The sequence below is a fragment of the Mustela nigripes genome, chromosome 4 (genome assembly GCF_022355385.1).
Source record: "Mustela nigripes isolate SB6536 chromosome 4, MUSNIG.SB6536, whole genome shotgun sequence".
Taxonomy (NCBI): domain Eukaryota; kingdom Metazoa; phylum Chordata; class Mammalia; order Carnivora; family Mustelidae; genus Mustela; species Mustela nigripes.
The window spans coordinates 53510297-53526276 of NC_081560.1; the positions used below are offsets into that span (position 1 = coordinate 53510297).

The 15980-nt window shown below is 36.3% G+C and overlaps 1 protein-coding gene across 3 annotated transcripts in view; it reads right to left on the reverse strand.

Moving 5' to 3' along the window:
- Nucleotides 1-15980, reverse strand: part of SP4 (Sp4 transcription factor) — an 86799-nt gene that overhangs the window by 29224 nt on the left and 41595 nt on the right. For 2 of the 3 annotated variants that reach the window (XM_059396736.1, XM_059396735.1), the window contains exons 4-5: nt 9001-9229; nt 996-1195 (exon numbers count right to left, since the gene is read on the reverse strand). In XM_059396736.1, the coding sequence (XP_059252719.1) occupies nt 996-1195; nt 9001-9229 (429 nt within the window). The remainder of the gene's footprint in view (nt 1-995; nt 1196-9000; nt 9230-15980) is intronic. The other variant, XM_059396737.1, reaches the window with a different exon arrangement.

The following is a 15980-nucleotide window of genomic DNA, read 5'->3' on the forward strand; positions in this document are numbered from 1 at the left end:
CAAAGGCTAACAGTACTGAGTACTGATGAACACATGGCAAAGGGGAAACTCTCAGTCACTGCTAGTGAGGCAGAGGTGTAAACAGCCATTTCATAGATTCTTTAGCAGTTACGTAGCAAAACACATAAATTCTCCGTGATCCAATAATTCTACTTCACATACATGTTCACTGTATGTTCACATAATAAAGTGGTAGCAAAAAGCCTAATGACAATTTAAGCAGTAGAGGGAATGGATTAACACAGTATGGTACAGTTACGTAACAGCATACTATATAGCAGTTAGAAAGTACTATAAACATGTATACACACATTTATATGTACACATATATGAACTCAGATCTTAAAACATAATGATAAATAAAATTTTGATACTGTAAGACTTACGTAAACTTTCTTAACACATAAAATAATGTTTTACATATATATCCATCAATAATATATGTAAGAGTATTAAAACTGTACTAAAAACTTATAAATTCATAGTAGCTATTGCCTTTGAGGGGACAAAGATAATGTCAACTTTGTATAATTTGTCTTATTAAAAAATAATATATTAACAGCTATCAGTTCTAAGTGACAGGTATATATTTGTTGTTATATTATCCTTGACACTTTACTTTTCTAAATTGTTAAAAAAAAAAAACACAAAACTAATAAAGGTCACCAATAACATCATAATTTAATTCTCTTCAGTTATTTAAATACTCATAAAAAATAATATATGTGAATTCAACCTGCTAATACACAAGATAAGCAAATGGAAATAAATATACTTCATGTTATATCATTATGTTGATAAACCTAAAAAAGCAGAATAAAATATATCTCAGAAATGAGGTAAAAAACTTGATTTTAGACATTTTTCATAAAATCACTAAAGTGAATTCTTTAATTTGTGTTATTACCAAACTGACAGCTAAACTATCCTACAATTTTCATCTAAACACTAAAAAATAAGTAAAATGTACATGCCCTTAAAATAAACCAACTAACCTGTATGGGTTCTTCTATGTCTCTGAAGCTCATCGCTCCTTGTGAATCTTTTGCCACAAAACATCCAATTGCATACAAAAGGTCTTTCTCCAGTATGCCAGCGAAGATGTGCTCGTAGGTGAGATGTTTTGCCATAAACTTTTCCACATCCTTCAATGTGACAGATATGCTGTTTCTTTTTTCCTGGTTCATTACTGCCTCTAACAAAACAAAAACCAAACATTGATTACACTCCCAAACACCAACCTTGTAATTATGGAAAAATAAAAGGGAATCAAGGTTTTTAAATGATGCATATCTGAATGTGTTTTTCAAATCATGATGCTGCAACTGTAATTAAAAATCAGAAAATTTTCAATTAAAAAAAGAGTTATGTACTAAACCCATAACTGCTGTGAAAACATGTTTATCCCACAGAGTTCATGTTCACCATGGAATTCATGTTCCTTCCCTAATAGGCTCTTCCCTTGCGGGGGGAGGGGGAGGATCTGTAAGCTTTTCAAGACACTTAAAAATTCTTGTCTAAATACCAAAAAGAATGGTAATCCCCATTTAAAAAAGTAAGGTTCAGAGTTTCACTTCCTGCAAGAGAGCATGAAGAGCTCCATGGGCTTACTCCCCAGTGAAAATTATAAAAAACAAAACAAATACCATGTACAGTCTCTGGAAATGGTTCCATGAGCATACAGCACATAAACAAATAAATATTCAAGAAAAAAAGAGTAAGAACAGTGATGGTCTATGGTATTTGAACCAAAACCCAACCCTCTCTCCCTCTGCCCTGTCACCTCCTTTGACATAAAACACTCTAGACTGGTACAACCAAGAGCAGGGTTTCCTCTTCTCACCTCCCAATTGGAAGGGGCAAGACATCAGAATTCCCTCCCAGGAAGGGGCAAGACATCAGAATTTCTCATTCTACTCCCAGTTACCTGTTGCTGAGGTTAAGTTCTGGGCAAGTATGGCTGACAGGTAGGGAACAGGGAACTCTCCTCTCCCGCCCAAACCCAACTCCTGAGACCCTGGCTCTGCCTTAGATAGGGCACAATGAGAGTAGTGCAGTACAGATCATCCTTGACCAAGGTCATTTTTAGTATATACATTAGAACTGTGAAATCAACAGAAGCAAGCCAAGAAAACCTGAAGCTACTGCTTCTCCCTTGCCACCAAACACTCAGCTCCTAGAGCAGGGGCTCTCAAGATAAAAATGTGCCACTATCCCAACCCCAAGTTCAGAAGCCTTAACAAAGAGATCCTAGCCAGAGAGAGAACACAGCATAAAACAGAACTCCAAATTTCTTCCCAATGAATTGAATTAATTTGCAAACAAAGTGTGAAAAAGTTTGAGCCTAAGGGCACTCTTAAAAATAGTGGAGACTGTTGCAAAACACAAACGGGAGGAGACTAATAGACACACTGGAGAAACAGGCAGAACTATATAGGCTGGCTAGGTTGTCAGAAAGGAGAAAAGAGGCAGCTGGGAGTAGTCCTCTAGAGTCAGAATAAATCTCAAACACAGACCTGTTGATCAGTATATGGAGGTTCCTCAAAAAGTTGAAAACAGAGCTAGCCTATGGACCAACAATCATACTACTGGGTATTTACCCTAAAGATGCAAATGTAGGAATCCGAAGGGGCACATATACCCGAATGTTTACAAGCAGCAATGTTCACAATAGCCAAACTATGCAAAGAACCTAGATGTCCATCAACAGATGAATGGATAAAGATGATGTGGTGTACACACACACACACACACACACACACAAAATGGAATACTAGGCAGCCATCAAAAAAACGAAATCTTGCCATTTGCAATGAAGTAGATGGGAACTAGAGGTATTATGCTAAGTGAAATATATCAGTCAGAGAAAGACAATTACTATGATCTCTCTGATAGGAGGAATTTGAGAGGCAGGGCAGGAGGTCATGGGGGGTAGGGAGGGAACAAATGAAACAAGATGGGACCACGGAGGGAGACAAACCATAAAAGACTTAATCGTGGGAGTGAAACCATAAGAAACTCTTAAATCTCAGGAAACAAACTGAGGGTTCCTGGGGGGTGGGGAAGGAAGGAGAGAGGGGGTAACTGTGTTATGGACACTGGGAAGGGTATTTGCTATGTTGAGTGCTGTGAATTGTGTGAGACTGATGATTCACAGACCTGTATCCCAGACCAAATAATATATTATATGTAATTATGTTAATAAATTAAAAAAAAAAAAGAATCTGAACAGATCAGTCTGTAGAGTAATATATGTTATAGAGCACTGTTGAAAACAATAGAGCAATCAGTTGACAATTAGCAGAGTTTAATAGCTGGGTGTGGTCAGGGACAGGACTGTCAAAGATTCTTGCCCAAACCACTGTCATCAAGGGTCACTAAGCAAACCTGATTCTGCATCCACTGAGGAGCAACATGCTTGATTGGGGGGGGGGGCGCGCGAAGGGGTCTTCACCAAAATAACCCAGCCAGTCACTAAATAAGCAAGTGAACAATAACAATAAGCCAGAGATGAGGAAAGGCAGGGGAGGCAGTACTAAGTTGCTATAATGAACTAAAGGACACCATGATTAAAGAAGCAAAGAATAATAACAATGTCACATCAAATGGAGAATATCAATGAAGAGTTACAAATGATTAAAAAAATGGGAAACTGTGGAGATGAGAAGTACAAGTGAAATGAAAAATTTACTAGAGGAACTCAAAATAAGAAATAACAAAAATCTACATAGATCAATAGAGATTATGCAATCCAAAAGCAGACGAGAAAAAGAACAAAGGAAAATGAACAGGGTACCTAAGAAATGTGGGACACCAAGTAATGAGTGAGGGAAGCAGAGAAGAGAGGAGGGAGCGGCGAGAGGGGGGAGAGAGGGGGAGAGAGAATGCAGCAAAAAAAATATTCAAAGAAATAATGGCTGAAAACTTATTACTGAAAAACATGGATGTACACATGCAGGAAGCTCAACAAACTCCAAGTAGTGTAAATGCACAGATCCACAAAGAGATACTTTATATGCTAAAAATCCTGAAACCCAAAGATAAAATCTTGAAAGCAGCAAAGGAAAAATAACTCCTCACTTACAAGGGAACCGCAGTAAAAGAAAGAACTGACTTCTCAGCAGAACAATGGAGGTCAAAAAGCAGGGTGAAAACATGTGCAAAGTACTCAAGAGAGAGAGAGAAAAAAAGAAAAACTGAAACAAGAAGGCTCTACCCAGCAAAAACTACCTTTAAAAAATGAAGGTGAAATAAAGATATTCCCAGATAAACAGAGAGTTTGAGCAGACCTGCTATGCAAGAAACTAAGGTTCTTCAGGTTGTAGCAACTGAACCCAGAGAGTAATTCAAATGTACACAAAGAAACAAAAGAGCACCAGCAAGGGTAATTATGTAATTACAGAGGACAGCGTAAGTGCATTATTTCTTGTTTTAGCAGATTTAAAAAGTAATTTTATAAAATAATATGTGTAAAATGTATTGTCAAACCCTTAACATTATAGAAATGTATATATTAAATATTTTTCCAGTAACAGCACAAGGCAGGAAGGTGGGAGCAAAACTGCAGAGGGCTAAGAATATGATGCCAGAAAGGAACTCAAGCATCAGGAAAAAAGAAAAAGTGATAAAATTTTAGTGATAAAACTAACATAGGAAAAGTTATATATACTTGCTAATCTTCTCTCAACTTCTTGCCCCCCAACCCAAATGTCAGAGTTCTTGGTCAAATGTGAAAACACTTGGAAAAAAGTCCTTAGCAACCTCCAAATTATTCTTGGTGATCCTGATAATCCTCTGGCCTCTCAACTTCTTTTAAAGACATAACATTATATTAAGTAACAATTTATAACAATGTTGTTATTGAATTGGTAACACTTATAGACATAATATATACTGTAACAATATACATAATAGTATATAATATATAAAAATAACATCACAAGAAGAAACAAAAGGGAATAGACCTAAAAGAAATAACTTCTATAATTCACTGGAAGTAAATTACTATTAACCTTAAGTTGATTATGACAAGACATACATGGTGAGGTCAAGAGCAACTACTGTGGAAATAACTAAAATAATACAGTGAAAAAATTAACAAAATTAAAATACTACTTTACAAATTAAAGTGCTATATTATATTCACTTAATGCAAAAGAGAGCAGTAAAGGAGGAAGAGAGAAAAAGACATGAGACACAAAAAAACAAAAAGCAAAATGAAAGACATAAATTCAACCATATCAACAACATCTAATGGATTATACAATCCAATCAAAAAACACATTTGGTCAGATTGGATTAACAAAAAAAAAAAACCAAAAAATCAACAGGGGCATCTGAGTGGCTCAGTCATGTAAGAGCCCATCAGATTCCTGGTTTTGGATCAGGTCATGGTCTCATGGGCACTGGATTTAGCCTACATCCAGCTCCACACTCAGCCAGGAGTCTGCTTGAAGAGTCTCTCCCTCTACCCCTTCCCTCACTCTCACTCGCTCTTGCTCTCTAATAAATCAATCTTAAAACAAAAAAAAAAAAAACAAGATCCAACTACATGCTGTCTACATGTGACACAGTTCACACTTAAAGACAGAAAGATACAGGTAGATTAAAGTAAATCAATTAGGCAGAAAAGCTGTAAGGAAACAGAAGACTTGATAAATTGGACCTAACAGACATGCACAAAGCACTCCACCAAAGAGCAGCAAAATACACATTCTTTTCAAGTGCACATAAAATGTTCTCCCAAGATAAATCATACACTAGGCTATGAAATCTCAATAAAAGACAGAAATAATGCAAAGTATGACCACTTTGCCAAGAGAGTAGAAATCAACTATTGGGGAAACTGGAAAATTCCCAGATATCTAGAAATTAAACAATACACTCCTAAATAACCAATGGTCAATAAAGAAAACCATAGTGAAAGCAGGAAATACTTTGAGATGAATGAAGATACATCATACCAAAATTCAAGGGATACATGTAAAGAATACCTAGAGAGAAATTTTTAGCTGTAAATGCCTACATTAAAAAAGATCTTAAATCACTAACCTTCCATCTTAAGACAATGGAAAAAGCAAATTAAATCTAAATAAAGCAAACGGAAGGAAGGAAATAATAAAGAATAGAGAAGGAACTAATGAAATTGAGAATGCAGAAACAACAGAGAAAAATCAATGAAACCAAAAGCCGATGTGACTTTTTGAAAAGGTCAAAACTGAACAACCCTTTAGGTAGACTGGCCAAGAAAAAAAGAGAAGACACAATCAGAATCTAAAAATCAAAGAAAACTCATCATCAACCTCACAGAAATAAAAAGAGTTATAAAAGAATACCAAGAATAACCAATAACTGTATAGCAATTACTTAAATAACTTAGATGAGATAGATTAAATTCCCAAAAAGACACTAAGTACCAAGACTGACTTAAGAAAAATCAGTCAATCAGAAAAAACCCTTAAGAGTGAAGAGACTGAATTAGTAGTCAAATAAATACCCATAAAAAAAAGCCCAGGACCTAGACAGTTTCACTGGTGAATTCTGCAAAATATTTAAAGAATTATTACCAGTTCTTCCCAAAATTAAAAAAATAAAATAAAAAATGGAGGGAACACTTCCCAACTCATTCTATGAAGCCCCTATTACCCTTACCAAAAGCAAACAAAGACATTTTAAGAAAACAACAAACCGATTACCCCTCATGAACACATGAACACAAAAATCCTTAACAAAATACTAGCACACTGAAAATAGCAATATATAAATTATATACCATGACTAAGTTGGATTTATTTCACAAATGCAAAAGTACTTTAACATCTGACAACCAATATAACACGCCATACTGACAGAATAAAACACAGAAACTACACGATCATCTCAACTGATGCAGAAAAGCATCTGGCAAAATCCAACAACCTTTCATGACAAAAACACAATGAAGTAAGAATAAAAGGGAACTTTCTTAATTAAAGGCATATATGGAAAGCTCAGAGCTAACATCATACTTAATGGTGAAAGACTGGACCCTTTCCCCCTAAGATTAGGAACAAAACAAAGATGTCCATTTTCACCACTTCTTTTCAACATTATACAATAGGCCTGGACAAAACAATTAGGTAAGAAAAAGAAACAAATATCATCCAAAGTGGAGAGGATAAGGTAAAACTATTTCTATTTGCAGATGACATGATCTTACATACAGAAAAACCCTAATGAGTCCACTAAAAAACTATTAGAACTAATAAAAAGAGTTCAGTAAGGTCGTAAGATACAAATCAGTAAACAAAAATTAACTATTTCTATAAACTTGCAATGAACAATAAAGAAAAAAGTTCCATTTACAATAGCCTCAAAAAGAATAAAATACTTAGGAATGAATTTAACAAAACAAGTACAGAACTTACACACTGTAAACTACAAAACGGTGTCAAAGGAAATCAGAGATCTAAATAAACAGAGGACAATACTGCTGATCTGGCAATATTCCTCAAGCTGATCTAAAGCTTCCATACCACCCCCTGTCAGAATTCCATCTGCCTTCTTGGTAGAAACTAACAAGCTGATTCTAAAATTCACAGGGAAATTACAACTCTCTCTGTCCCTATCAAGAAAGTAAAAAGACAACTCTCAGAACGGGAGAAACTATCAGCAAATCATATAACTGATAAGGGACTTGTATCTAAAATATATAAAGAGCTATTACAATTTAATTTTAAAAACCTAATAAAGATTCATTCATTCATTTTAGTGAAAAAGAGCACCCAAGCAGGGGGAGGGGGAGAGGGAGAGAAATCCTCAGGCAAACTCCCCACTGAGCGTGGAGCTCCTCACTGGGCTCAATCCCAGGACCCTGAAATCATGATCTGAGCTGAAACAAGAGTTGGACACTCAACTAACTGAGCCATGCAGGCGTCCCACTTTTTTTTTCTTAAAATGGGCAAAAGATCTTAAGAGACATTTCTCCAAAGATATGCAAATGGCCAATGAGCAAAGCACATGAAAACATACTTGACTAAACGACGTCATCAAAAAATGCAAACTAAAACCACACTGAGATACCATTTCACACACGCTAGGAAAGCTGTAATCAAAAAGCCAAATTAGAACAAGTGTTGGGAACAACTGGAACTCTCATACACTGCTGGTGGGAATGTAAAAACAGTATAGCTACTTTGGAAAACAACCTGGCAGTTCCTCAAATGGTTAGACTTAGAGTTACTATATGGCTCATTAATTCCATTTGTAGGTATATACCCAAGAGAAATGAAAGCCTATGTCCACACCAAAATTTGTAGTATTTACAGCAGCACAGCAGCCAAAAGGTGGAAGAATTCCAAGTGTCTACCAACTGATAAACAGATAAGTAAAATACTGTGTATCCATACAGAGTATTTGTTATTTGTTCATTTAAAAGAATGAAGTACCAATATCTAATACATGCTATAATATGGATAAAACTTAAAAAATATTACGTTATGTAAATGAAACCAGTCACGAAAAAATCACATACTATGTGATTCCATTTGTATGCATGTCCAAAATGGCAAATGTATAATGATAGAAATTTGTTCAATGGTTGCCTAGAGCTGGGAGGACTGGAAGATGAGGGGGTGAGGTCTTAGGAATACAGGGGTTTCTTTTTGAGGTAATGAAAATGTTCTAAAATTGTGATGATGGGTGCACAGCTATGTGAACATACTAAAAACTAATGAAATGTAGACTGAGGGAATTGTATGGTATGTGAATTTTATATCAATAAAATTAAAATTTTTACACAATAAATGAAACAAGAAAACAAAACATTTTAAGAAGTACAAGGTACATGGCAGGTACTCCACTCCTAGACTAGCTCAATTTAATCCCTGTCATAACAACACTGTATCTCAACTTCATAGTACAAAATTAGTGATATTCTAGTGATCAAAGTACACAGCCAATGGCTTGGTTTTAACTATTTTATGCCTTCCAGAGAGATAAAGTTGGTAATAGAGCATTTACCTTCCTTCTCCTTCCCTACAATTAGGACAGGAACAGGCAACTCTTCGAAGCCTCTTGCCAGGCTGCACCTCTTGATCAGAAGCTTGCTGGCCTTGCTGCAAATGCACTTGTGTGAGTTGGTCAGGACTAACAGCACCTATCGTTGCGTTAGCAATTCCTCCAACTGCTACAGTTACAGGAGCTATGGTGGCTTGTTGGACCTTTACTCCATCTTGTCCTTGCTGCTGACCTAAAAATTGGGGGGGAGGGGGAAAGAGTATTATAATGTTTTCTATTTCTAAAGAAAGGATTAAAAAAAAATTCATGTGGACATTTTTAAGCTAACATATTTGTTCTAATAGTTAATCTGTGTAAAATACAACAGCAAAGGGGTTGATTTTTACTACGCCAATCCTCCTAAATTATAATATTCTCATTTAAGTAGCTCAGGCTGCCTCTGTATCAGGTTGGTGGGACTATACATAAATCATTTAACCCCCTGATGGCTTTACTTTCTCCATCTGTAAAATGAAGATAATAATATTTGCCACCTACCTACCTCACCAAAGTGCTCTGGGAATTCATGAGTTATTATTTGAAAAGCACTCTGAGATCCTCAGATGAAAGATGCTGTAGCCATTTCCACAGTAAGCAACAGACCCATTCACTCCAAGAAAATATAGGAATGAGAAGTTAACTAAACAAATGATTAAGTTTTATAGATATTTCTCATTCCTCAATAATTTAAAATTAAGCAAACATCTCTTTATTTAGGAATCCTTTTTTTAATTATGCACAGTGAGTTAAGTAGTTTTTTAAAATGTAAAACCATCCATGATTATTACATACTATTGCTAGAATCATAAAACAGACATTTTGGGTATTACTACTTTATTCGCTCGTGTAGCTTAGGACTTTACTTCTCAGGTTAGTACATATACCAACTTGGCTTTTTCACTTAAAACAAACTATGATAAATAATATAATATAACCCAAAAAGCCCCATCTACTTTATGGTTTAAACTGACCCTGAAGCACAAGTGAGTATGCCTTATAATGATCCCTTCTTTCATCATGGTTCTTTCTCTGTATTAGGTTTGGAATAGCCGGAAACACCTAATTTATAAACTAATGCTCCCACCTCTGAGAGTTGATGTAAGAATTGAACAAGTTAATTTTTACAAACCCCTTACCACAGTGCCTGGCACAGAACTGTTCATTTGTTAAGCATTACTGCTGAGTTACCAGTGAATTGGGTGGCAACACAAGAATAAAATATGGTAGCAGAAATAAACACGTGAGAATTGAGTGTAAAATAAAAGGGCTTATTTCAAAGCTGCATATGTAATACTTGAAACACACAGAGCAACCAGGAAAAGAAAATTTAGTACATGAGGAAAGAGTACACACTTTCTAAACAAAATTAAACCTCTCATTTTCTCAGCCAAAGTCAGTCTCATTCTCCTGTGTATTCGAAACACTCTGAAACCTTTGGATAGCACCAATAACTATAATACAAATAAAAAATATATGTCTTTTGTACTGTTTTAGTAAGGATACATTTTTTGTTTTTCTACTAAACTTAAATTTCTGATCATTTTTGAATTAACATACTGTGATAGGTAAAGCAACACAAGTAAAGTCAGATGTCGTAAATTCATGTGCCATTCAAAGATCATGCACTTGAATATCCTCAAGCTTCCTCACTTCTTAATAATGCTGACCTCTCTAAAATTTCTGTCTCCTATCTACTTCACAGAGTTCTTTATGAAGATCAAGTTGATTTCCTAAAGGGTAAAGACTTTGTAAACTTTAAAACAATACACACATGTAAAGTTTAATTTTTATATCTCTATGTATCTTCTGAATACTTAATTTTTCCTGCTGTTCATACAACACTAGGTCATTCCTTTCAGGCTGCAGTGGTATTTAAAATGCCCTTCATAACATCAAAGAAGTGCTAGGAATCCCCGATCACTGCCTGGTCATTCTTAGATCCTTCCATAGATCTTTAGATCCCTTAGATCCCATTCCTTAGACCATTTCCATGATCTATTTCTCAACCCTTCATATTATGAGCATTTATTTGTTCAACGCCTAAACAACCCGGCAAGTTATTCCAATGAATAGTACTAAGCCAGTCATATTTGAATTTATATATTTAAGCCTGACAACTGTCTGGACTTCTTCACCTAGCTGTCCTACATTGAACTAATCAGTTCAACATAGCTCAGTATTAGTTTCTTTCATTTCCACTGCTACCAGTCAAGTATAAATCACCAAATTCTTTCATTTTATTTTATTATTTTTAAGAATTTATTTATTTGACAGAGGGATACAGCACAAGTAGAGAGAGTGGCAGAGAGAGGGAGAAGCAGGCCCTTGGCTGAGCAGGAAGCCCAACATGGGGCTCAATCCCAGAACCCCGAAATCATGACCTGAGGCAAAGGTAGCCACTTAACCGACTGAGCCACCTAGGTGACCCTAATCACCAAATTCTTTACCAAAGCTTCCAGGTTACTCAAGTTTAATGCTACACACCCTCAAACCCCATCACATAGTATCAGTCTCTCTCCTGTTCACTCTGCTCCTGACAAACTGGCCTTTTTTTCTAGCCCTCAAACAAATCAAGCTCATTCCCTTCTTGGGGCCTCTGCACATCCTCTCCAGTCTGGGTGGGAATGCCTAGGCACCCAAATCTTTGCACCACTGACTCCTTAGTAATATTCTAAGTTCCTGATCACATCATCTAAAATGGACTACCATTTCTGTATCATCACCAAGTTTCATCTTACTTGGATTAGATTATCTTGTCCTTGTTTAAACTTTTTTGTCTTCACCTCACTTCTGAATGTTAAGTTCCATGAGAACACAGATTTTGCCTGTCATGTTCACTGCTGTCTCCAGCATATGGAACACTACTCAACACACAGTACCCACTCAATAACATAAGCTTACTAAAGGAATGTTTAAAAATGAATACATCTTCAAAAACTTGCTTCTACTAATAATTCTGTTTTGGTAAATGTTAACTATCACTCTCCTTAATACCTATACTTGAAACATTAAAACATCAACTTTTAACTAATGTTCTCCTTTACCCATTAATTACATCCATATGATAGCCAAGTTAAAAGGCACATAAAAGCATAATAATAGCTCTTACATTCATCTTATCTTTCTGTCCCCAGAACCATCACCCTGGTCCAGGTTGGTATTACTTTATGCCTCTACTAGCCTACATGAGACTCACACCTCCTACCTCATCTTTCAAACTGTTCCCAGAAAATCTTATAATGCCGTTCTGATCATATCACTTCCATGCTCACTAACTTTTAGTCATTTCCCATCAGACAAAGTCTGGCATTCAAAGGACTCCACCACAAAGACCTAACTCCTGGCTCGCAGACTTCCTCCTTAACAGTCAAATCCAATGTGTATTTTCTCACTGCTGCATTTGACATAATCAACCATTCTGTTCTCCTTAAAATTTGACTGAATGAGCTATTAGCTCCTTACATTCTGAGAAACCCCTTTCTCTCTGTTAGCCATTATAAGCATTTAAATCTAGGCTTTTATGACATTTTTAATATTTTAAAAGATTTTAAAGTAACCTCTATATATACCCAACATGGAACTCAAATTCACAACCTGCAGATCAAGAGTCACATGCTCCACTGACTGAGCTTGCCAGGCACCTGTGTCATATATTTAAAAGATTTATCCACACTTGTTGCCTTTACTCCTCATTTCCCATTCTCTCCTCAAACTACGAAAACTGTATGGCCAACCCATCACTCTACTAAAATCATGACAATCAGAATTAACAATTCATAATTTGTAAACCCAAAGATACTCTTTGATCTTGTTTCAGCTCTCTGGAGCATGTGAAGCTGTTTATGCTACACTCTCCTCGAAATGCTCTCTTTGTCCTTCACTGGTAACTACTCACCACTGGTGTTCCTCCTATTTCTCTAACCATCCCCACACTGATTTTTTTTTTTCCAGTTTTCTGAATTTTCTTCCCATTCTCACTCTCTCCTTGGGTTATCTCATGTACTTTCATAAATTTTACTACTATGTGTGAGCTGATGGCTCTCAAATCTGTATCTTCTGCTTAAATCACTCTCAAGTGTCATACTCTTACTGTCATCTGGCAGGGAGTGTGTCCAACAGATTTCTCACATGCAATGTGTCTAGGAATCAGACCAATTATCCTACTCTCGTAAACTAGCTCCTTCTCACTGCCCAAACTGAAAACTTGAAGCCATTCTTAACTCTCCTCCATCTCCTTCTACCCCCACAATAGGAGCTATCATTTTATAATTAGCTACTGGATGCCTATCTGTTATTTTACCTACTCCTCACATCCCTGTAGATTGAGTACTGCTGTCCCTATTTAAGTTAAGAAAACTAAAGTTCTGAGGGCACCTGGGTGGCTTAGTTGGTTGGGTGTCTGCCTTCGGCTCAGGTCATGATCCCGAGGTCCTGGGATCAAGCCCAACATCAGGCTCCCTGCTTAGTGGGGAAGCCTGCTTCTCCTTTCCCTCTTCCCCTACTTGTACTTTCTCTCTCACTTACTCTCTCTCAAATAAACAAAATTTCAAAAAAGAAAAGAAAAAGGAAAACTCAAGTTCCGAGAGGTACATAAAACACCCAAGGTCACAAAACAGGTAAGTGACAGAGCTGGGATTTGAATCCAGGTCTAGAGAACTCCAGAAGCTATTCTTTCCCCTGCATGCATTACTTATAATATCAGCAGTCCTTGTTGAGTATACCTCTTCAAGGTATCTCAGATTTGTCCATTTTCTCCATCCTTATTGCCTATACATTAGAACAGGTTCTTATCACCATTATGCCAGTTCTGCCCTTTCCAATTTCATAATGCAGATGCAAATCTAGTTCCCCAATGAGTCTTCAATACATTCACAGTAAAGTCAACATTTCTTGGCACAGGATGTAAAAAAGCTCTTTATAATCTAGCTTTTGCTTACTTTTATAGCTTCATCTCAGGAATCCTCCACCATCCCCAATCTCAATATCAGCTACACTGAACTCCTACTTCTTCTAATGTTCCATGCTTAATTGTCTCTGAGCCTTTGACTTATGTAGCCAGTATCCATCATATTTTCCCATTCCAAATCTCTATCTCTGTTGGTCTGACAAAAGCTCAATTCATCTTACAGAACTCAGTTCATGTGTCATTCCCTTTGGGAAATCTTCCTGACAGGTGTCCTTCTGAATCTAGGTCAGAAACCTCTTCTTTCTTTTTTCATAACATCCTGTGCATAAATTTCATTATATCAATGGGCAAACTACATGGTGAACATATACTGTAAATGTTTGTTTTGTCTTCCCAAGAGATCGTATACTCTTGTCTCTGAGGAGCAAAATACAACTCCCGTTTTTTCCATTCCTAAAAATGGATTGCCTGAGAATGCTAAGACTTAAGAAAAAATGACTGGTCCATGTGTTAGTGGATGTTGTCACTGTTTTGAGTTGAAATTATGAGTACAGAAATTTTTCCTCAAGTGTCACTTTTTTTTATAGGGTAAGCTGGGTACAGGATGACTTATAAATTAGACAATGAAATCTGTATCAATAAGACCACTATTTTACTTATAATGCAATCTGTAAAGTTAGGACTACAAAAAAAAGTAAGCACACAAAAAAGCTGTTACATAGGAAAAGCAGTTGGTTTGTTGCAATGACTTTGCGTTCAATTTGTCAAGGAAAAATTAATAAAGATTTAAAAAATAAAAGAAGCTGTGCCAATGATAGTGCTGATGAAAATGGGAAAGACAAGTAATTACAGAAACAAACTATACATAGTTACTAAAATGTCTGAAGAATAAATTAATGCCCTTTTGAAACTCTAGTCTGTAAAATTTCTGTTACCACATAATCTTAACATATAACTCGAGATTTCTTGGTGCTGTAACTATGCAAACTATGCATCATGATGGAATGGAGAGTGACCCTTCTTATCTTTTCCTTACATGCTATCAGAGGTAAAAACAAACAAACAAAAAAAACATTCCAAGGCTGCTTGGAACAACCAGGCCATCTTTCCTATTCCTTTCCTTATTTGTTCTGCTCCTTTTTTTTTTTCCCCCCAAGTACAAAATGTGGGCCAAGGGTAACGGGCACCAGTTGTTTGGTAGGTGACATGATATTAGGTCACTAGATACTCAGGAACATCTAGAATGGGTATTTAGAAGAAACTCTGTTTCGTGCACATTTTCCTTGAGCAACAGCAAGAGTGGTCTTTTGCCTCAAAACAGTACTAAGAGACTTGAATTTAAGCTTAAAGTAAGAAAGGAATGTAGATCTAACTAGTAAAGAAAAACAGCATGTTCCATAAACTGTAACCTAGTTCTCTGAATTTTGAGACAGGGGGCCTACACCTAAGCCATAAATGTATTACTCTTACTTGAGTTTCAGTATATTTAGCTCCGTAAGAGACCTTAGGGATTGAATTAGAATCTGAGTATTCCTGGTTTCTCTTATTAGATACCCTCTCATGCCATCACAATATTAATCACAAGTTATTTCTAACCAAAGCTGCTCAGGACAGAGGGCCTCTGTGTGGTTTTATGTCCTTTGGCTAGCAAACTTCGCGGCACACTGGAAGTACTCGATGAATGTTTCTTAAATAAAGTGAATGGCAATCTAAAATCCATATAAACACAACAAGATTTCTTATTAAAGTAGGCCAGCAGCAGGTTACAAAGCTATTAGATGATACCTAGCTTGCAAAAGACCCGTTAACATGGGTGGCAAGACAGTAAGAAAAAGAGTTAGGTGGACATATACCACAATTATCTCCTGCTTCATCGATATGGAGCTCAGATCACTTAAGTGTACATCCCAAAGTGTAAGTCAGAACCTGCCACTGAAACTACTGTGTTTCTTTTCTCTCACATTCATTCTTTAGCCTGTGACAGGTGTTAGGACATTCAGCAAAACCTGCTGTATAATAGAATATATTTTAAAAAATA